Source organism: Pleurodeles waltl, chromosome 1_1 (genome assembly GCF_031143425.1).
Source record: "Pleurodeles waltl isolate 20211129_DDA chromosome 1_1, aPleWal1.hap1.20221129, whole genome shotgun sequence".
NCBI classification, from domain to species: domain Eukaryota; kingdom Metazoa; phylum Chordata; class Amphibia; order Caudata; family Salamandridae; genus Pleurodeles; species Pleurodeles waltl.
This window is the reverse complement of record NC_090436.1, coordinates 363,638,381-363,663,178: the sequence shown is the minus strand read 5'-3', so window position 1 is coordinate 363,663,178 and position 24,798 is coordinate 363,638,381. Positions and strand designations below refer to the sequence as shown.

General features: G+C 45.9%; 1 protein-coding gene across 1 annotated transcript in view; it reads left to right on the top strand.

Annotated features, from left to right (window-relative positions):
- The window catches only part of TRIM23 (tripartite motif containing 23), a 331,702-nt gene that overhangs the window by 265,642 nt on the left and 41,262 nt on the right, over positions 1 to 24,798 (top strand). The window contains exon 10 of the mRNA XM_069222783.1: positions 14,685 to 14,809. Within this exon, the coding sequence (XP_069078884.1) occupies positions 14,685 to 14,809 (125 nt within the window). The remainder of the gene's footprint in view (positions 1 to 14,684; positions 14,810 to 24,798) is intronic.

Here is a 24,798-nt window from a genome sequence, read left to right as displayed (position 1 = left end):
CGCCTCGCCAGACTACATCCTCCTCGGCGACCTCAACTTCCATCTAGAAAGAACAACGACCCCAACACCACCGCCCTGCTCGACAACCTCGCCAACCTCGGCCTCAAGCAACTGGTGAACACCCCCACCCACATCGCCGGACACACGCTTGACCCCATCTTCTCCGCCAGCAAACACGTTTCCTTCAGCCACGCCTCCGCTCTACACTGGACCGACCACAGCTGTGTCAACTTCACCTTCCGACGCAAGACCCGCCACCTCCGCACTCAACCCATCCCTTGTCGACAGTGGAACAAAATCCCTGAAGAACAGCTCTTCTCCACGCTCATCGACAACCAACCCACCTTCACCACCGACCCCCAACGACGCAGCCCTCAGCCTCACGAACTGGATCACCAACTGCGCAGACAACCTTGCTCCCCTCAGACGACCTCCAAGACAGGCCAACACCAAAAAACCTCTCTGGTTCTCTGACACCCTTAAAGAATCAAAGAAAACCTGTCGCGCCCTCGAGAAAGCCTGGCGTAAGGACCACACCGCTGACAACATGACCGCCCTCAAGAACGCTACCCGCGAACACCACCACCTGATCCGCGCAGCCAAAAGGAATTTCTTCACTGATAGACTGGACAAAAACAGCAACAACAGCAGAGAACTCTTCAGCATCGTAAAAGAGTTCTCCAACCCCAACGCCATCACGCCCTCACAAGACCTGTGCAACTCCCTCGCCACCTTCTTCCATCGCAAGATTACCGACCTCCACGACAGCTTCGGACACCAGACCCAGCCGATCAACACTGAACCCACACCCCCAGCCATCACCCTCAACGCCTGGACCCACATCAACACTGAAGAGACCAAAACCACCATGAACTCAATCCACTCCGGCGCCCCCTTGAACCCCTGCCCACACTTCATCTTCAATAAAGCCGACGACATCATCGCCCGCACCTCCAGACCATCATCAACTCCTCTTTTTCATCTGCTACCTTCCCCGAAAGCTGGAAACACGCCGAAGTCAACGCCCTACTAAAGAAACCTACAGCTGACCCAAGCGACCTGAAGAACTTCCGCCCCATCTCGCTCCTCCCCTTCCCTGCCAAAGTCATAGAGAAGACCGTCAACAAACAGCTTACCAACTTCCTTGAAGACAACAACCTTCTCGACCCCTCACAATCCGGATTCCGAGCCAACCACAGCACTGAAACCGCCCTCATCTCAGTCACAGACAACATCAGAACCCTGATGGACAACGGTGAAACAGTCGCCCTCATCCTCCTCGACCTCTCGGCTGCCTTCGACACCGTCTGTCACCGCACCCTAATAACCCGCCTCCGCTCCACCGGGATCCAAGGCCAGGCCCTGGACTGGATCGCCTCCTTCCTCTCCAACCGCTCTCAAAGAGTCTACCTCCCACCTTTTCGCTCAGACCCCACCGAGATCATCTGCGGCGTCCCTCAAGGCTCCTCGCTCAGCCCGACACTCTTCAATGTCTACATGAGCTCCCTCGCCGACATCGTAAGCAAGCACAGCATCATCATCACCTCCTACGCCAACGACACTCAACTTATACTCTCCCTCACCAAGGACCCTGCCAGCGCAAAGACCAACCTGCAAGATGGTATGAAGGACGTCGCAGATTGGATGAGGTTCAGCCGTCTGAAACTGAACTCGGACAAAACGGAAGTCCTCATCCTCGGCAACACCCCGACCGCATGGGACGACTCCTGGTGGCCCACGGCCCTTGGCACCGCACCGACCCCCTCAGACCACGCCCGCAACCTCGGCTTCATCTTGGACCCTCTTCTCACCATGACCAAACAAGTCAACGCCGTGTCCTCCTCCTGCTTCCTCACCCTCCGCATGCTCCGCAAGATCTTCCGCTGGATCCCTGCTGACACCAGAAAGACCGTGACCCACGCCCTCGTCACTAGCCGGCTGGATTACGGCAACACCCTTTATGCTGGGACCACCGCAAAACTCCAGAAACGTCTGCAACGTATTCAAAACACCTCCGCCCGCCTCATCCTCGACATACTCCGCAACAGCCACATCTCCGCCCACCTGAGACACCTGCACTGGCTCCCAGTCAGCAAAAGGATCACCTTCCGACTTCTCACCCACGCACACAAAGCCCTCCACAACAAGGGACCAGAATACCTCAACCGGCGCCTCAGCTTCTACGCCCCCACCCGTCTCCTCCGTTCCACCAGCCTCGCTTTCGCCACCGTCCCTCGCATCCGCCGCTCCACAGCGGGTGGGAGGTCCTTCTCCTACCTGGCGGCCAAGACTTGGAACACCCTTCCCACCAGCCTCAGGACCACTCCGTATTCCGGAGACTCCTCAAGACCTGGCTCTTCGAGCAGCAGTAACCCCTTTCCCCCTAGCGCCTTGAGACCCGCACGGGTGAGTAGCGCGCTTTATAAATGTTAATGATTTGATTTGAAGCGGGCTGAATCCTTTGTACAGAAAGCAATCAAATTGATCTGCCTAACGAAGAGTGTGGCACACTGGATTTGTACCCTTCTAAAATATTCATCAGGTTCCTGTTTGTAAATTCCTTCCTGTCATGTCATGTATTCTTAAATATCTAAAGCCCTCCTTTCTAATCTGGAATAGCCACATCATCTTCTTGGCAGACCATTCCATTTGAGGAAATAGGACTGACTTGAACAAGCTAATGCAGAGGCCTGAATAGTTACTGTTCTTACTGTTCCCAGTATTCTAAGAATTAAGTTTATGAGGTCCGCAAGATTAAGTAATAGGTCATGGGCATGTACAGAAATTACACTCTCCCAAGCTCGCTCCTAATGCCCTAGGAAAAGCATCTTTTCTAATCTAATTAGTCATGGTCTCCAAGGTCAGGACAAACAAGAGCAGTGACAGTGGGCAACCCCGCCTTGTGCCACCGCCCAGGAGGAAAGGTTCCAATTTGGTGATGTTTTTTCTCACTCTGTCCCAGTGTTGTGTTGGGGCGTGGGGGAGGTTTGTCCTATGATACAAATCTTGGGCAAACCCTATTTGTTACAGTATTGTCAGTATGAAAAGCCATTCAACTGAGTAAAATATCTTTTTAGCATCCAGTGACCACGCTTGTTTCCTTAGGTTTTTTTGGCATAATTAGGCATTCGTAGACATGTTGCAGAGATGACGAGTAGCTCTAGTAGATGTAAATCCTGACTGGTCCAAATGTGTTGAGGCATCAATAACCGGGTATAAGCGATTGGCTGGACTTTCTCTAGTATTTTGACTTCTTTATTCAAAAGACAAAAGGGACATGGACCTTGTGAGACGTACACTTCTCAGGGGTTGCCTGGGGTTAAACATCCCACCTCTCTGTCTTCATTGAAAACACAGTCAAGGGCATCACCTGTTTTGCTCTGTTTGGGCCAGTAACTGCCTTGGGCCAGAGATTCACTGAAACCTACAAGCCAAAGAAAAACCATGTGCCTCACCAGGCACGGCATGCAGGCAATCCTTGCAAGCACAACAAGAGGTAAACAACCTGAACCCTCACATAGCATTTCTACAACACATAGACGCAACCTTGTACACATCCCACTAAGTACCACATGCCTTCAAACTATAAAACACATTTCAATTCGTGCTCATTCACACTCCCCTTCCAATTGTTTTTTTCCTGTATTGATCTGCTAAGGTTTTGTCAGTTCCAAAACAAACATGTACATTTCCACCTTGCTGCAATGATTAGAGGTATTGGGCGAATATATACACTATTGACACTGTTATGTTTGCAGTTGTTCCTGAATGATTCAAAGAGGGCTCTTAGTTTCTGTTTCAGTTGTACCACAGAATACTCGGTGATGATCAGCATTTCATTAGATTCGATGGAGCAGAGAAAGTCAGAGCAGACCAGGACCATATTTTTGTGGATCGAACTCTGCATTAAGAATTGCTATGCATTGACCAAAAGGTAGCCTGCAGAGGACTTACGGCCCACTCCACCAGGGCCAAGGCTGCTACCACTGCACTGGCACACGGCTGCCTGTCCTGGACGTTTGCCAGGTGGCTATGTGTGTTCCCCTCCATATGTTCACTAAGCACTATTGTTGGGACAATTGGGTCAGTTGAAGTGCATTTCATCCGCTCGGTGTTGCAGGACTTTTTGGTTTGAGTCAGTTAACAAACTCGCATCCTGGGAGGTACTGCTTTGGTATTTATTGAAAATGTGAGAAATCTGCAGTTAGACGTCTATATCTGAAGAACAAGTTACTTAACTTCTGTAACACTTTTTCTGGTAGAGATTCTATCTAACCACAGTTTCCTCACTGACCCTCCCTTCCTCCTGCTTGGAGTTTACTCATTGTCAAAAATGTCCCAATTGGAGATCGGCACACTGATCACTACCCATCTGTGGATTTGATTCCTCGTATAAGGTACAGACAGTTCAGAAAGCAAATGATGTCAGAGAGCATGAGTTGTTTCTATATACGGCCCCACATGTCACTTCTGGAGCAGATTCGAATTTACAGCACCAGCCTGTCAGCTGGTGCTGGTGGGTACTGCTTAACATTTTTTAGATCCAGTTGGGCGACTGAAGGATATTCAAAAGGTGGTGAATCTGCGGTTAGATAAAGTCTTTACTGGAAAGAGCATTACGGAAAGTATGTAACTTGTTTACCCAGCGTGGTGGAATGCCACCTGACTATTGTCCAGACTAATAAGGTGGTTGTTAGTCACGGAACATAAGGAAGTAGTTGTGGTCCAGTCTTAGCTGTGCATGGAAAGCTTTTCAGGGTACACAAAGGGTTCCACAACCAAAACTCTTAAACCTAATTAGAAAAATGACAGGTTTGTTTTGTAAGCCTCAGCTCAGATGTCTGGATGGCCCGTAGTGCTCAAAGACTTTAGAAACGTATTCTGGGCTGCAGCCATAAAGTGCCTTGTGGGTGATGCAGATAACCACCCGCTCAGTTCTCTCCCTGATGGGTTTTCAAAGAATTTTTAAGGCTGGCATGGTGCTACCTAGGAGATAATGAAGCAGTGAACATTGAAGGAGAGACCAGGGGGATGAAAAAAAGTGGTTTACAGAGAGGTAGGAAAAAAAGTGCATTTGTGTTGTGTATGATGATAGTGTCCCTTAAAGAGGACAGTCTTCAGCTTCTTTCTAAACTCTAAAAAGGGATAGAGGCATTCTGATAATAGTGGGTTTGCTTTTCCATATCCTAAAACATTACTTTTTGTTTTTGTCTTTCTTGCACATTTTCATCTCTTGTCTGCTATTGTCTGCCTCGAGTTGTTAGATTCCTGTCCTTCTAAATCTTTAGTGGACAGAAACAAAGCTCAAAATGTCTATGATCTCACTCAGAAAGGGGCTGAAAAATATCCCCAGTATTCACAGCTTCCCATCTATAATGGCATGTTGTATAGGTGTCAAAACCTGTACACTATCATTACAAGGTATTAGAAATTTTGGAATTGTTTGGTTTCTGAATTCTGCTATTGGCTTTGAAGAAGATGTAGGCCAGGAGGGGTACACACTATTTGCTTCAGCATTGAGGTGATTTTGTCAAATTTCTTTAAACAGCTGTTGCGGCATAGGATACGTTTGAGAGTGGCAAAGTGGTGCAGATGTAGGCTTTTATGGGCGCATGCTTTCTTTATAGTAATAGTCACATGGAGAGTGACGGAGTCACAGCCGAATAATGCCCAGTCTGTGCTTTGACATGGTGCCGGTGGATGCATGATATAGTCTGGCCTCGTGAACTGACGAGGTTAAGGGTCCACAGTGCCCCTTTATAGGATCTCAGTCTTTTTCTTTTTACTTATGCTCCAGATAATCGGGTTCTAATGCTGGACTTTATTTAAATAGTTTGGTACCTGGTGCTGTTGTAGATCTAGGTGTCATCCACATAGAAGGGATGTGCATGAAGAAAACTGGTTAAAAGTGTCATATGAATTTAAAGTCAAAATCAAATATGTAATTCACTTAGTGTTTCAACCAAAAAAACATAATTTTCCATCTAAATTCATGTCATAACAATGTTTGAAAAGAATGTATAAACATTTTACATATCATATTAGACAATCACTTAATTACAATGAGTTCATAGTGTAGGAATGTTCTATTATATTGCAGCCTTGTCTATATTTTGGATTGGATTGCCCATTTTACAACATTAAACAAACAGTGGCTCACAACATAACAACCTAATTGGAAAGGTAACACTATAAGGTATACAAGGGCTGGCATAAAGCATCTAAAACTTGCCTTCTTTAATAATGGAACCATATATCTTTTTCATCAAAGCAAAGAGCAACAAAAAAGTGCATAACTGACTCAACAAAGTGACATCATAGCATCAAAAACCTGGATCTCTGAAATTGTCCATCCTTTTTAATATCAGCATTATATGGTGGATGATCCCCAATCTTATGCAAGTCAATGGAAATGGCTTATAAGGGTCCCTTACCCATATTGAATATGATTCTGTATTCTGGAAGTGCCCTAAACATACATTGTTCAGAACAGATATCGGCAGCTGTTGACCAGCTATGACAGTACTCTGTCTAGAAGCCTTAATGTGATCTTACTGGATTGTCTGGTACAGGAGGTATTCTGATTAAACTCTAAGAGGGACGCCAAACAGCTAGTGACCGCAGGGCAAGGCAGTGTACATCACCCACTCCCCTGCCTCTCCATAGAAATGAGCCAACAGTTCACTCAAACTTGCATGGAGTGGATGAAATAAGGAGCTTCTGAGACCTCAGAGAGGAGTGGGAGCGCACACATGAATTGAGATAACAAAAGTCTGCCTAAAGTCACTCTAATCAAAAGCTACAAAATAGAGACTGTGCTTACCAAAATCGGACTACCGCAGAACGAGAGGAAACCCAATGATGAAGCATGCCACCAAGGGGTAACTCTGGTGGGTGAGGGTTTGTCAAACAAAAAAACGTTATTCTTTCTTCCTGTGAAAGTTTCTTTCCCCGGCTGGGTCTTTATGTATGTTTACTGAAGCCTTAAGGAGGATAGACCGAGCTCCTTTAAACCCTCCTTCCCCCATTTTAGTTAGTATATGCAGTGTCTACCGCCAATTCCAACAATACGGGTGAGTGATCTAAATAGGTATGCGATAAATGTTTGCAATGCAAAACCATCTTAACCAAGCCCCTAGACCGGAGCCAGTAGTCCATGAACATATGGATATCATGCACAGAGGAGTAGTGTGTAGATTCCGAACCTCCTGAGGATCTATACCGCCAAATATACAACAACTGGTCCATTCCAGAAATATCATGGATAGCATGAGCAGCAGCCGAAGGCTGCCATGGGAGGCCTCGATACAGTTCTAGTTCTAGGTTCAAGACACAATTAAAATCGCCACCCATTTTTGAGGCAAACCCCCATTTTGTGCAAGGTGGGCGTGCAAATCCTAGTAAAACATCATCCTAGTTAGGGCCAAATACACAAGCCAGAAGCACGACCATGGTATCTATGTAGCAGCATGCTGATAGAAACTGACCACTCCGGTCTTCTCTCACATCCTTCAGTTTGACTCCAGAGCCCTTTCTTGCCCAAAGCATAACACCCTTCCCCTGTGAAATAAAGCACGAGACGTGGCATTCACCCTTCAGCCGGCATAGTGATATGAGACTGCTGTAAGGGGCAAGATGTGTCTCTTGTAAAACAGCAACATCTTTGTGATGCCACCAGGTTATGCACCTTCCTATGGTCATTTATGCCAGGAACATCCAGGTAAGGAACTTTAGGTTAGGAGATTCCCTTGTAGCTATCAACGTATCATGAACATCTACAGGCACCATCACGCAATACATTAAACATTTGATGGTTCAACATGAAGAATTCACTGTAGAGGAAACAGTCCTTTGCGTGTTCTGTAATTGTTCACATCCCCTCCCTCTGTTCATTCACACACTGCAATCCTCAACTTTCTGAGTAACAGTTCAAAAAGGTCTACGCACCCCTCCCACGAAATACAGAAATCAACCAATGCTTGTGGAGCATTCATGGGGACATATGTTGCCCTACCTACTCCCCTGTCCAACGAGCAGCAGAGGGCCACCTACAAACATAGCTTAAAATATAATGACAACATTTACAGAAAGAAATCTCACTGGATAACTAGGACAAGACTTACATTCAAAATAACATTCATCAGTTTAGGTTCACTTGCTACCAGATTAGCACACAACAACTGTGCCCAGCCATCAAGATGACAGCAGCTATTGCACCTTAAAACAGGTCGCCCATACCAGTGACAGCTGATGCCGTACGCATAACACCTCACTGGCAGGGTCCCACAACCAGCAAAAGTCAAAAACCAAATCATGATATTGCTGCCAATCATTAATCCTGTTTCCTGTAGCCCTGCTGGTCCGCAGTTGCCTTCTTAGCCATGGGAGATGACTGATTCCTTGTAGTAGTGACAGCTTGTTGTTTGAAGAACAATTGCAACTGGGTCTCCAAAGATTTTAGGTTTCCCATTGATCAACACCCTCAGGCAAGCGAGTTAGAGCATACTATTGTCAATGTAGAGCTCTTGTAACTTTCGCTTCACCAGTGTGAACTACTATCATGCCTCCTGAACCTGCTACATGAAGTCTAGGTATATTGAAATTTCTGAAACATCATTTTGCAGTACCTTTAGTTCCCAGGCTGTAGGAAGTGCTACGTCTCAATCACTGTAGATCAGCAGCTGGGCTGTTATTGGACTAGGCCATGCCCTTGGCACTAGTCAATAGTGCCAGTGAACGATGAGTCAGCTCCACCACAAAAAGCGCTGAGAAAGTCTCACACCTCATAGTGGCTGTCAGAAGCGGCTCCACAAACTGCTGTATGTTACCGGTATTAGATTGAGCCAATCCCACAAAATCCAAAGGTTATTGGGCTGAGATCTCGCCTCAAAATCCGCAGCCTTAACTTGCACAGCTGCTAGGGCTTTGTCTAGTTTCTTCAGAGATGCTGAAGTAGTCACCTGATCATATGCAATCTCTGATCTCCGTCATTCAGCCATATCCAGGTGTTCTATGTGTTTATCCAAATGCTCCAACCTTCTGTCCATCTGAAAAGTGAGATCATCTGTTTTCCCATTCATTTTATGTGACGATGTGATGCATCTCCGATAATATATTCCGCAGCTCACTGCAATTTCCTGCTGCCCAGCACCAGTTGCCGCATCCTCTATCACCGATCCACCCCATCAAGCCTTGCCTGATTTTCATAAGACAAACTGTAGCTTGGACTGTGATTTGTCACGGCGGCCCATCATGCAACTCATCCTAAGACCAAGGCTGCAGGTCACTCAGCACAGTTCCACACCTGTCCTGCTCTGTGCTCACCCCCCAAGACGTGTACAGGTCATGGTAAATGGTGCCATGGTAGGACGCAACTGCCGCTCATTTCATGGTACCTCCCTCTAGACTCTGTGCTCCAATGTGAAGGGCTGCACATGTACATTAGATAGGACCACCAGCAGCGCGCCCACATGCCCGAACAATTGCAGTCAGCAAGTGCATTGGGCAGTTTCTATAAGGTCCCACCATTGCACCTCATGAGGCCCGGACTCTGCATTCTAGTCACAGTGCGAGCCGTGCTCAGTGTCTCAGAGCGCAACCACTCCCGCAGGCAAGCCGGGTCGCCTTGATCCTTAGGTTGCCACCGGAGCGCCTGCAACCGCCCGATCTCTGGCGTGCAGGTGGCAGCACACCGCCGTCATGCAACAGCAATGCGTTCACCGGTCAAGCCAGGCGTGGAACACCAGCCAAGCTGATACTATTCACCACTGCATTGAAGGCTGCTCCCTAGGCACAATTTTCAAGCAATGGCTGCTGAGATATGCGGGCCAAGAGCGCATGTCCAGAGCTCCCTGTCGGACTCTCCACAGGTTAAAACATACGCCGCGCCACACACAAGGTAGCATCAAGCAACAGCATCTGCTCGCCGCCAGCTGGTCAAGTGTTGGAGAGATGTACATTTTAATTAGTTCTGGAAATCTGATTCACACTTGACCCGTGTACTTGTATGTATGTTTTTTAATTTGGTTCTAATGCTATAGCTTCTTTTTCGTAATTCAGAGTTAATTTAGGTGAATTTAGTTTTGGAAAATAAACTCTGTAGTTTTCCATGTCTCCTGTAAGCCGATTCTGTAAATTGAGAAATGAACGCAGGCAGACGCGCCTCCTCTGCTATGGCAGAGGAGCGTTGCACCCCTCCAGCATCTGCAAAACTTTTACAATAGAACGATAATAAACACATTTTATTATCGTTTCATTTTATAAGGAGCGGGCCACGGGCTATGATGAGCATGGGGGTGGGGTGCACAGCACTCCCCTCAGTGCGCATGTATGTTTGGCCAGCCAATCATACGCACTGTGCTCTCTTTTGCCGGTTTGGTGACAGCAGGCAGAGACTCCCAGTCGGTTTCAGAGTGCCCTGGCTTGGCGCTCCGGCCAATCCGAACGCTGCTGTCATGCCGCCAGCAGCATGACAGCAGCGTTCAGGTTGGTTGCAGGGCAGGCTGGAAGCCTGTGCCTGCAGCTGCAGTGGAGGCAGAGGAGAGTGGCACAGTGGTGGCGGCGACAAGGAATCAGGTGTATTTTTTTATTTATTAATGTTTTGCACCGCAACACCCCTTCAACGTGCCTCAAGCTGCTCCTAAAGGCAGGTTACCTTCACTCTCCTTTAAATGCTGATCTAGACCTTCAATGTTCTACCAGGGAACATTCATGGAGACTGAATTACTGTCTAACTGCCCCATATCGTCATCCGGAATATATAATTATCAAAGAGGCTTTTTCCAGCCACCTGAAAAATTTAGCAACCATGCTCTTTGGTGATTTGATTTGAGACATTGGTGTAGGAAAATGACTCCCTGTTGCAGTTACCCCCCACTGTTTGCCTGATATTGATGCTGACTTCACTGAGAAGGGTGCTGGGACCCTGCTAACCAGGCCCCAGCACCAGTGTTATTTCACTTAAAATGTACCAATTTTTCCACAATTGGCACACCCCTGGCACATAGATAAGTCCCTTGTAAAAGGTACCAGTGGTACCAAGGGCCCTGTGACCAGGAAAGGTCCCTAAGGGCAGCAGCATATGTTGTGCCACCCTAAGGGACCCCTCACCTAACACATGCACACTTCCATTGTAGATTGTGTGTGTTGGTGGGAGAAAAAGGCAAAGTCGACATGGCATCTCCCTCAGGATGCCATGCCCACAAAATACTGCCTGTGGCACAGGTAAGTCACCCCTCTAGCAGGCCTTACAGCCCTAAGGCAGGGTGCACTATACCACAGGTGAGGGCATAGCTGCATGAGCAATATGCCCCTACAGTGTCTAAGTCTATTCTTAGACATTGTGAGTACAGTGTGGCCATATTAAGTGTATGGTCTGGGAGTTTGTCAAAAACGAACTCCACAGCTCCATAATGGCTACACTGAATACTGGGAAGTTTCAGGCTTCGTGCTACAATGCCCCAGGGCACTCCAGCTAGTGGACATGCCCACCCCCTGGACACAGCCCCCACTTTTGGCAGCAAGTCCAGGGGAGATAATGAGAAAAACAAGCAGGAGTCACCCACCAGTCAGGACAGCCCCTAAGGTGTCCTGAGCTGAGGTGACCCCTGCCTTGATGAATCCTCCATCTTGAGTTTGGAGGATTCCCTCAATAGGATTAGGGATGTGCCCCCCTCCCCACAGGGAGGAGACACAAATAGGGTGTAGCCACCCTCAAGGACAGTAGCCATTGGCCACTGACCTCCCAGACCTAACACACACCCCTAAATTCAGTATTTAGTGGCATCCCAGAACCTAGGAAACTAGATTCCTGCAACCTGAAGAAACAAGAAGGACTGTTGACCTACAAGCCTGCAGAGGAGGAGGAAGACGACAACTGCTTTGGCTCCAACCCTACCAGACTGTCTCCAACTTCAAAAACCTGCAACCAGCGACGCATCCAACAGGCACCAGCGACCTCTTAAGCCTCAGAGGACTGCCCTGGACTAAAGGACCAAGAAACTCCCGTGAACAGCGGCCCTGTTCAAAACCAGCTACTTCTTTGCAACAAAGAAACAACTTCCAAAGACTGCACGTTTCCCGCCAGAAGCGTGAGACTTCTCACTCTGCACCCGATGCCCTCGGCTCGAGATTCAGAGAACCATCACCTCAGGGAGGACTCCCCGGCGACTGCGAGCCCGTGAGTAACCAGAGATGACCCCCCTGAGTTCCCACAGCGACGCCTGCAGAGAGAATGCAGAGGCTCCCCCTGACCGCGACTGCCAGTAACAAGGGACCCGACGCCTGGAACCAACACTGCACCCGCAGCCCCAGGACCTGAAGGAACCAAACCTTAGTGCAGGAGTGACCCCCAGGCGACCCTCTGCCTAGCTAAGGTGGTGGCTGTCCTGAGAACACCCTCCTCCCCCTGTGCCTGCCTGCACCGCAAGAGTGACCCCCGGGTCCCTCCATTGTTTTCTACCTAAAACCTGACGCTTGGTTTGCACACTGCACCCGGCTCCCCCTGTGCCGCTGAGAGTGTGTTTTGTGTGCCTACTTGTGTCCCCCACCCAGTGCTCTACAAAACCCCCCTGGCCTGCTCCCCCCACAATCCCCCCCCCCCTGAGGATGCAGGTACTTACCTGCTGGCAGACTGGAACCGGAGCACCCCTGTTCTCCATAGGCGCCTATGTATTTTGGGCACCTCTTTGACCGCTGAACCTGACCGGCCCTGAGCTGCTGGTGTGGTAACTTTGGGGTTGCCTTGAACCCCCAACGGTGGGTTGCCTATGCCCCAGAACTGAGACTTATAAGTGTTTTACTTACCTCCTAATCTAACCTTTACTTTCCTCCCCCAGGAACTGTTGATTTTTGCAGTGTCCACTTTAAAAATAGCTTATTGCCATTTTTACAAAGACTGTATATGATATTGCTTTTATTCAAAGTTACTAAAGTATCGAAGTGAAGTATCTTGCATTTAATGTGTTTACCGCAAATCTTGAACCTGTGGTTCTTAAAAGAAACTAAGAAAATATATTTTTCAATATAAAAACCTATTGGCCTGGAGTATGTTTTTGAGTGTGTGTTCCTCATTTATTGCCTGTGTGTGTACAACAAAAGCTTAACACTACCCTCTGATAAGTCTACTGCTCGACCACACTACCACAAAATAGAGCATTAGAATTATCTAGTTTTGCCACTACTTACCTCTAAGGGGAACCCTTGGACTCTGTGCACACTATTTCTTACTTTGAAATAGTACATACAGAGCCAACTTCTTACAATTGGTGATAAAGTTATTTACTTCATCAGAATTTGCAGCATCAGGGCCTTTAAATGTCGAGATAAAAGTTAAAGTAGATTTTCTTTTATGGCATTTTTTGAGTCGTTTTTTTCAGAAATTATGACATTTCATGAATCCAGTTGGATTTATAATCATCTCTCAGTCCTCCTTAATGGAATTTTTGGTTAACATGTTTGTGTACAGATCTTCTTTCTCCCACTGTGTTCTGGTGAACTCCTTAGGAGTGTGAATATCTACCATAAAGCGAATAATTAATAACTTGCTTGAACAAATATGCTCCAGATCTCTGCAGCTGTGTAAAATGGTCTCTCTGACATATATATGGGAAAACCTGTGTCTATGTGTGTGTGTGTGTGTGTGTGTGTGTGTGTGTGTGTGTGTGTATATATATATATATATACACACACACACACGTGATAGTTAGGTTCAGATTTTACACACACACAAAACCATAGAAATTCAGCAGTTACTTGAGTAAGTATAACAGGTGCCCTAGGGTAACTATAACTCGTGACCCAGCCATGCACAGTTTTCTCATCAATAATTTTACTGCAAATGTTGCAGTGATATTATCAATGATATCTATAACTACTGAATTTCTGTATTTTTCAGTGAGTATATATGTGTGTGTGTGTGTGTGTGTGTATATATATATATATATATATACATATATATATATATAGTTATCCGTGTTGTTATTAATATCCAATGTAAATCGAGCAGAGACGAGTCATAGTAGCCACCATATTGGAAAGGTCTGCATTAATCAGTGCTTTAATGCTTAAGACCATGATATGATCTATAGTGGTGAAGAGACTCTCTATGAATTAAAATAAAATATATATTTTTTGTTTTGTTACCTACTAGTTACCTACTATTTGACCATTGATAATACTTTGTTTGGGTGGTTGCAGCGCATTACCTAAAATAACTTTGTGCTCACGGGGACTATAATTTACCCATAGTAGATGCACATAAACACAATATCCTATTTTAGAATTTATAACTTACAAATAACACCTTAAAGTGGACGAGTAACAATTGTGAATCCTCAAGCTTTTCGTGTGTTTAAGTATATTGCTCTTTTTACCACAGCATGCAGGTGTGTAATATATTTGAATGTAGTCATGTAGCAAGCAGAAACCATATCTTTTGGGCTTGTTTTTAAACCATTCAACAGTCGGCCAAGTTTGCTTCGCGCTAACATCTGTTTGACAGATATTGGTTTAATTATAATGAAAGCGGCTGTATATCTTGCATATTATTTGTGGCAGAAGGATCCTGTACCTCCGAAATCAGACCTTTTAAAAATAGGTGTTTTTCTTCTCTTATGTTGAATTTGCCATGTCTTTTAACATGTCATATTTTTAATACTATATTCCTGTATGTTTTTGTTTTGTAGCTGTTGTGTTTGTTATTGACAGTAGCCACAGGGACAGAGTAACAGAGGCACATAGCGAACTTGCAAAGCTTTTGACAGAGAAAGAACTACGGGATGCGCTGCTGTTGATATTCGCTAATAAGCAGGTATGCATGTGCACTATGACTACTTTATTGTGAGACTATACAGTAATTGTAAAAGAACAGATGTATAAGAAACACACTAACAAATATATGTATTGCATAATAAATAGCTAGAGTAAAGGTAATCTGATAAAAAAATTCTGGATAGCTGTTAGCTAAATATGGAATTGAATGCCATCCTGTATGTAAAGCTAGACGCACACTCCAGTTGTGATTTAGCCATTGCAGTTTGTTAATTTTGGATGCATTTTGTTCAGTGTGTTAACCATAAGGGATTCTAGCACCATAAACACTTGCTTTCTCATGCATTGTTCTCAGGACACGGATCAAATGCTTCCTTGGTTTTGGCATGAACCTTTAGTTCTCCAAAGTCTTATGGTGTGATTGGGCTGAATCTGTCAAATGCACTGAGAACCTTTTAAGTACCAGGTTTTGCTGCAGATTTGTCCATGAAGGGTAGATCCTAGAAATGACAGATCCTGAGCTTTTGGGCTGTCTAACCATAAATCTAATCTGATATATGATTATGATGCACTGAGTAGTGTAATTTAATAAGTAGAATCATACCTTTTGTGCGCTGGCTTGTCTAAGTGAAGGCTTCCCCAAGCTTGCTCCAAATAAGACATTTTGTGTTTGCACATACATTTGGGTACAGGGGGGCATGAGCTGTAATTTTTAAGGTATTTTTTGTTATTCTCAGAAAAAAAATCTAAAATTGTATCCTATTGCAATATCAACGTCTACAGTGGGGTTTATAACGGAACCATGCATGTCTTTACAACACATCCATTACCATGCTAATGCCTTTACCATGCATACTTTTACCACTCAAGTCATTACCACACATATGCCTCTACCACGCATACTTTTACAAAAATGTAATTATATTGCAGGCAAGTGTAAACCCTTCATATATATATATATGTTCGATGGCATGTGTAGTTGCAGATACACATGCTGTGCACATCCCGCCATCTGGTGTTGGGCTCGGAGTGTTACAAGTTGTTTTTCTTCGAAGAAGTCTTTTTTCGAGTCACGAGACCGAGGGACTCCTCCCATTTCGACTCCATTGCGCATGGGTGTCGACTCCATCTTAGATTGTTTTTTTTCCGCCATCGGGTTCGGACGTGTTCCTTTTTGCTCCGTGTTTCGGGTCGGAAAGTTAGTTAGAATCTCGGAAAAATCGTCGGTATTGTTTGCGTTCGGTATCGGGTTAGTTACAACAGATCGACACCGAATTAAGAAGAGCTCCGGTGGCCCTTTGGGGTTTTCTTCCATCCCCGTCGGGGCCTGGTCGGCCCGGCCACGTGTCTCTTCAAGGCTGATGGAACGGACCCCATTCCGCTTCTGTCCAAAATGCCATAACAAGTATCCATATACAGATCAACATCTGGTCTGTAACTTGTGTTTGTCACCAGAACACAAGGAGGATACTTGTGAGGCCTGTCGAGCGTTTCGGTCCAGGAAGACACTCAGGGACCGAAGAGCAAGAAGACTGCAAATGGCGTCGGCGCCGACAGGACAAGAGCGTTTCGAGGAGGAGGAAGAAACATTCTCCACCCAGGAGTCGGACTCTGAGGAGATCGATCCCGAGGAAACGCCGAAAACCGTGAGTAAGACGTTGAAACCAAGAACTCACGAGAAAAGCGCTAAAGCCCAGGGGACTCCACCGCCAACAGGCCATGGCTTAACCCGAAAAGTAGGTGACCGTTCATCGGCACCGAAAAAGGGCGAGCTGGTGTCGAAGTCATCAGACTCCGGTCGAGATACCGGCACACTGCTATCTCGGGCCCGAGATAGTGGCTCAGAGAAGATTCGGCACCGAAACGGGTCGGCACCGAGAGAGCACGACGCCGAAAGTTAAAAAGATTTCGTTGGAGCCGAAAACAGCAGCCGAAAAAATTTCGGTACCGAAATATCCGGCCTCGGAACTGAAAACAAGTTCCTACACTGAGGAACAAGGACTGTCCACACAAATGAAGACACAAAGATTTGGACAGGAATTACAGACAATAGAGCCAGATCACACACAAAGACGGCTCTTTATTCAAAAAGATACAGGGAAGATCAGCACTCTTCCTCCAGTCAAAATGAAACGCAAGCTTGCCTTCCAAGACAAAGACAAACAGCCACACGCAAAGGTGGCTAAACAAGTAACACCGCCACCATCCCCCCATCACTCTCTGCAACCATCACCGGTAGCCACTCCACCAATGATGCAATCCCCAACTCATACAGGAATGAGTCAAGATGACCCTGACGCATGGGACCTTTATGAAGCACCAGTGTCAGATAATATTCCAGAATGCTATCCAGCTAAACCATCGCCACCAGAGGATAGTACAGGCTATGCACAGGTGGTGTCAAGAGCAGCTGCATTTCATAATGTCAGCCTTCATTCAGAGCCCATTGAAGACGACTTTCTTTTTAATACACTGTCGTCCACACACAGCCAATATCAGAGTCTTCCTATGCTACCCGGAATGCTAAAACACTCCAAACAAGTGTTTGAGGAGCCTGTTAAAGGGAGAGCCATTACTCCAAGAGTAGATAAAAAATATAAACCGCCACCAACAGACCCAGTGTACATTACACAACAGCTAACACTCTGTTGTAGTGGGAGCAGCGCGCAAAAGAGCCAACTCTCATAATTCAGGAGATGCACCACCTCCAGATAAAGAAAGTCGAAAATTCGATGCTGCAGGCAAAAGGGTGGCGGCACAGGCAGCAAACCAGTGGCGTATTGAAAATTCGCAAGCTTTGCTAGCCAGATACGATAGGGCCCATTGGGATGAGATGCAACACCTTATTGAACATTTACCCAAGGAGTTCCAAAAAAGAGCGCAGCAAGTAGTAGAAGAAGGACAGGGTATCTCCAATAATCAGATACGGTCAGCAATGGATGCTGCAGACACAGCTGCTAGAACTGTCAACACAGCTGTAACAATAAGGAGACATGCATGGCTGCGTACATCAGGATTTAAACCAGAGATTCAGCAAGCTGTGCTGAATATGCCATTCAACGGACAGCAGTTGTTTGGGCCGGAGGTGGACAGTGCGATCGAAAAACTTAAAAAAGACACTGACACGGCCAAAGCCATGGGCGCACTCTACTCCCCACAGAGCAGAGGCACATTTCGAAAGACACAATTTCGAGGGGGGTTTCGAGGGCAAACCACAGAAGCCACAACCTCACAAACAAAGCCCACTTACCAGAGCCAGTATCAGCGGGCGGTTTTCGGGGACAATATAGAGGGGGACAATTTCAAAGGAATAGAGGAAAGTTCCAAAGTCCCAAAACTCCTCCAAACAAGCAGTGACTTCAAGGTCACAAATCCCCAACACATAACACCTGTGGGGGGGAGACTAACCAAGTTTTACAAACATTGGGAGGAAATAACAGCAGACACTTGAGTCTTAGCAATTATCCAGCATGGTTATTGCATGGAATTTCTCAAATTCCCTCCAAACATCCCACCGAAAACACACAATATGTCAAAACAACATATAGATCTTCTAGGACTAGAAGTTCAGGCATTGCTACAAAAAGAAGCAATAGAGTTAGTACCAAAACAACAAATAAACACAGGAGTTTACTCCCTGTACTTTCTGATACCCAAAAAAGACAAGAGTCTGAGACCTATACTAGATCTCAGAACATTAAATACCTACATCAAATCAGATCACTTTCACATGGTTACATTACAAGACGTAATCCCACTGCTCAAACAACAAGACTACATGACAACACTAGACCTAAAGGATGCATATGTCCATATACCAATACATCCTTCACACAGAAAGTACCTAAGGTTTGTATTCCAAGGGATACATTACCAATTCAAAGTGTTGCCATTCGGAATAACAACTACACCAAGAGTTTTTACAAAATGCCCTAGCAGTAGTAGCTGCACATATCAGAAGGCAGCAAATACATGTGTTCCCGTACCTAGACGATTGGTTAATCAAAACCAAAACGCTAAGACGGTGTTCACAACACACAAAATATGTCATAGAAATCCTCCACAAACTAGGTTTCTCAATCAATTACACAAAGTCACACCTTCTGTCGCGTCAAACACAGCAATACTTAGGAGCAACAATCAACACTGCAAAAGGGATTGCCACTCCAAGTCCACAAAGAGTTCACACATTTCACAATGTAATACAGACCATGTATCCAAAACAAAAGATACAAGTCAAACTGGTGATGAAACTACTAGGCATGATGTCTTCATGCATAGCCATTGTCCCAAATGCAAGGTTGCACATGCGGCCCTTACAACAGTGCCTAGCATCACAATGGTCACAAGCACAGGGTCAGCTTCTAGATCTGGTGTTGATAGACCGCCAAACATACATCTCGCTTCAATGGTGGAACAGTATAAATTTAAACCAAGGGCGGCCTTTCCAAGACCCAGTGCCACAATACGTAATTACAACAGATGCTTCCATGATAGGGTGGGAAGCACACCTCAATCAACACAGCATCCAAGGACAATGGGACATACAGCAAAAACAGTTTCACATAAATCACTTAGAACTGTTAGCGGTATTTCTAGCGCTCAAAGCATTTCAACCCATAATAAGACACAAACACATTCTTGTCAAAACAGACAACATGACAACAATGTATTACCTAAACAAACAGGGAGGCACACACTCGACACAGTTGTGTCTCCTAACACAGAAAATATGGCATTGGGCGATTCACAACCACATTCGCCTAATAGCACAATTTATTCCAGGAATTCAGAACCAGTTAGCAGACAATCTCTTTTGGGATCACCAACAGATCCACGAATGGGAGATTCACCCCCAAATACTAAACACTTACTTCCAAATGTGGGGAACACCACAAATAGATCTATTTGCAACAAAAGAAAACTCAAAATGCCAAAACTTCGCATCCAGGTACCCACAAGATCAGTCTCAGGGCAATGCGTTATGGATGAGCTGGTCAGGGATATTTGCTTACGCTTTTCCCCCTCTCCCACTCCTTCCATATCTAGTAAACAAATTGAGTCAAAACAAACTCAAACTCATACTGATAGCACCGACATGGGCAAGACAACCTTGGTACACAACCCTACTAGACCTCTCAGTAGTACCTCATGTCAAACTACCAAACAGACCAGATCTGATAACACAACACAAACAACAGATCAGACATCCAAATCCAGCATCGCTGAATCTAGCAATTTGGCTCCTGAAATCCTAGAATTCGGACACTTAAACCTCACACAAGATTGTATGGAGGTCATAAGACAAGCTAGGAAACCTACCACTAGACACTGCTATGCAAATAAGTGGAAAAGATTTGTTTATTACTGCCATAATAATCAAATTCAACCCTTACACGCATCTGCCAAAGATATAGTAGTTTACTTACTACAATTGCAAAAGTCAAAGCTAGCTTTCTCTTCAATAAAGATACATCTAACCGCAATTTCAGCCTACCTGCAAATTACGCACTCAACTTCATTATTTAGGATACCAGTCATAAAAGCATTTATGGAAGGCCTAAAAAGAATTATACCACCACGAACACCACCAGTTCCTTCATGGAACCTCAACATTGTCTTAACACGACTCATGGGTCCACCTTTTGAGCCCATGCACTCTTGTGAAATGCAATACTTAACATGGAAAGTTGCATTTTTAATTGCCATCACATCTCTAAGAAGAGTGAGTGAAATTCAAGCATTTACCATACAAGAACCATTTATTCAAATACTCAAGCATAAAGTAGTTCTACGGACAAATCCAAAATGTTTACCAAAAGTGATCTCACCGTTCCACTTGAATCAAACGGTAGAATTACCAGTGTTCTTCCCACAGCCAGATTCTGTAGCTGAAAGAGCACTGCATACATTAGACATCTAAAGAGCACCAATGTACTACATTGACAGGACAAAACGAATTCGAAAAACAAAACAACTATTTATTGCTTTCCAAAAACCTCATACAGGGAATCCAATTTCTAAACAAGGCATTGCTAGATGGATAGTTAAGTGTATTCAAACCTGCTATCTTAAAGCAAAGAGAGAGCTACCTATTACACCAAAGGCACACTCAACCAGAAGAAAAGGGGCCACCATGGCCTTTCTAGGAAATATTCCAATGAACGAAATATGTAAGGCAGCAACATGGTCTACGCCTCATACATTTACCAAACACTACTGTGTAGATGTGTTAACGACACAACAAGCCACAGTAGGTCAAGCTGTACTACGAACATTATTTCAAACAACTTCAACTCCTACAGGCTGAACCACCGCTTTTGGGGAGATAACTGCTTACTAGTCTATGCACAGCATGTGTATCTGCAGCTACACATGCCATCAAACAGAAAATGTCACTTACCCAGTGTACATCTGTTCGTGGCATTAGTTGCTGCAGCTTCACATGCGCCCACCCGCCTCCCCGGGAGCCTGTAGCCGTTTAGAAGTTGATCTTGAACATTTGTAAATTTGTAAATATATTACTTTAAACTTCATTATGTACATACGTATTCACTCCATTGCATGGGCACTATTACTAGCATACACAACTCCTACCTCACCCTCTGCGGGGAAAACAATCTAAGATGGAGTCGACGCCCATGCGCAATGGAGTCGAAATGGGAGGAGTCCCTCGGTCTCGTGACTCGAAAAAAGACTTCTTCGAAGAAAAACAACTTGTAACACTCCGAGCCCAACACCAGATGGCGGGATGTGCACAGCATGTGAATCTGCAGCGACTAATGCCACGAACAGATGTACACTGGGTAAGTGACATTTTCCATATATGTTCGATGGCATGTGTAGCTGCAGATACACATGCTATGCATAGTCCTGCCATCTAGTGTTGGGCTTGGAGTGCTACAAGTTGTTTTTCTTCGAAGAAGTGTTTTCGAGTCACGGGATCGGGTGACTCCTCCTCTTCAGCTCCATTGCGCATGGACATCGACTCCATGTTAGATTGTTTTCTTTCCGCCATCGGGTTCGGACGTGTTCCTTTTCGCTCCGGTAGTTCGAGTCGGAAAAGTTCTAAAAACTCTCTAATTCGTTGGTATTGTTTCAATCGTGTATCATCTCTCATCACCACTTCGATACTGCCGGATCCAACTTCTTTACTCGCCCTTCGGGGCACCCATGCCCGACTGGGGCCTGGTCGGGCCGACCACGTGGAAGCCTCATGGACCGGACCCCATTTCGCTTCTGTCCTCGGTGCCACGCCAAGTTCCCATATACACAACTCCTACCTCACCCTCTGCAGGGAAAACAATCTAAGATGGAGTCGAAGCCCATGTGCAATGGAGTCGAAATGGGAGGAGTCCCTCGGTCTCGTGACTCGAAAAAAGACTTCTTCGAAGAAAAACAACTTGTAACACTCCGAGCCCAACACCAGATGGCGGGATGTGCACAGCATGTGAATCTGCAGCGACTAATGCCACGAACAGATGTACACTGGGTAAGTGACATTTTCCATATATGTTCGATGGCATGTGTAGCTGCAGATACACATGCTATGCATAGTCCTGCCATCTAGTGTTGGGCTTGGAGTGCTACAAGTTGTTTTTCTTCGAAGAAGTGTTTTCGAGTCGTGGGATCGGGTGACTCCTCCCCTTCAGCTCCATTGCGCATGGGCATCGACTCCATGTTAGATTGTTTTCTTTCCGCCATCGGGTTCGGACGTGTTCCTTTTCGCTCCGGTAGTTCGAGTCGGAAAAGTTCTAAAAACTCTCTAATTCGTTGGTATTGTTTCAATCGCGTATGATCTCTCATCACCACTTCGGTACCGCCGGATCCAACTTCTTTACTCGCCCTTCGGGGCACCCATGCCCGACTGGGGCCTGGTCGGGCCGACCGCGTGGAAGCCTCATGGACCGGACCCCATTTCGCTTCTGTCCTCGGTGCCACGCCAAGTTCCCATATACAGACCAACATCTCGTCTGTAATTTCTTTCTATTTCCAGACCATCGAGAGGATACTTGTGAGGCCTGCAGATCCTTCCGCTCGAAGAAGCCTCTACGAGAAAGAAGAGCGCGAAGGTTGGAAATGGCATCGAGAAGCACCGAACGTCTTGACGTGGAGGAAGAGGAGATTATGCAAACCGCAGTCTCCGTCCGAGGGTCCGATTCCGAGCAGGAGTCCGAGGAGGACAGACCGGTCACGGCAGGTCAGCACGTGAGTACGCCTGCCCCTGACCAATCCAAGCCCAAACATAAGGCCTCGGGAATGCCACTGCCAGAAGGCCATGGCTCGACCCGCAAAAAGACCTCTGGTGACCAAGCAACAACTTCGGCACCGAGAAAGGCCACCCCACCGAATCCTTCGGACTCGAGCCGAAGCACTGGCTCCGAAACAGGCAAACACCGACCCATTGAGTCGAAGCCTCGAAAATCACTTTCGGAGACGAGGACGACATCTACTCCCGGCCTTCCAATCTCGAGAAAACCGGCTTCAGAGCCGAAAAGACCCAGCTACACAGAGGAGCATGGACTTTCAAAACAGCTTAAAGAAAGCCATAGATTTTCGGAGGACCTCACACAAATGGAGGACATTTAAAGGCAGACCAGAATTCATATTCATAAAGACACTGGCAAGAGTATAACTGCACTTCCTCTGAAGACTAAGAGGAAGCTAGCCTTTCAAGGACAATTGGACACTGATCAGCCACCAGCTAAAGTGCCAAGGCCTAAGCAAAAATCTCCACCTCCAAAAATGTTCACCTCTTCATTCTCCTCACCTGCTTGTCTCTCCACCTACTACTCCTACACCTGCACAGTCTCCTGTACATTCTGTGGATTCACAACAGGACAATGTTGATCCATGGGATCTTTATGATCCAGATCCCATTCCGGATAACAGCTCAGACTGCTATCCTTCCAAACCATCACCACCAGAAGATAGCACTGGGTACACTCAAGTTCTGGCTAGGGTGGCATCATACCACAATGTCCCCATGCACACCGAGCCTTTTGAGGATGATTTTCTCTTTAATACATTATCCTCCACTCACACTACTTACCAGTCCCTTCCCAAACTTCCAGGCATGTTAAAGCACGCACATCAAATATTTCAAGAGCCAGTCAAGGCTAGGATCATCACTCCCAGAGTAGAGAAAAAAATATAAACCACCTCCCTCTGACCCGGCATTCATTACTCAACAACTGCCTCCTGATTCTGTAGTTGTGAGTGCGGCAAGGAAAAGGGCCAACTCTCAGTCATCTGGTGATACACCACCACCAGACAAGGAGAGCAGAAAATTTGATGCTGCTGGTAAAAGAGTAGCATCGCAAGCAGCTAATCAATGGAGAATAGCCAACTCCCAAGCACTACTGGCTAGGTATGATAGGGCCCACTGGGACGAAATGAAAGATATCATCCAGCATCTCACCAAAGACCAACAAAAGAGGGCACAGCAAATAGTCGAGGAAGGGCAGGCTATTACTAACAACCTGATTAGATCAGCCAAGACTCAGCAGACACAGCAGCTAGGACAATCAATACTGCTATTACTATTCGGAGACACGCATGGCTTCGGTCGTCAGGGTTTAAGACGGAAATCCAACAGGCTTCTCCTTAATATGCCATTCAATGAGAAACAGCTTTTTGGCTCTGAGGTTGATACGGCCATTGAAAAGATGTAGAAAGACTCAGACAGCGGTAAAGCCATGGGTGCTCTGTATACTACACAATATAGAGGTTCATATCGGATACCTCAATACAGGGGTGGTTTTAGAGCACAAACACCTGAGGCATCCACCTCACAATCCCAATCATCTTACCAGCCTCAATACCAACGAGGTGGGTTTAGAGGAACTTATAAAGGCCAATTCCCCAGAGGCGGGGGAAAATATCAGCCAGCAAAATAAGCCTCACAGCCAAAACAGTGACTCTCTCCACCTCTTCCCTCATCACACTTCACCTGTGGGAGGAAGACTGCAAACGTTCCACAAAAATTGGTTACCCATTACAACAGACAACTGGATATTGTCACTTATC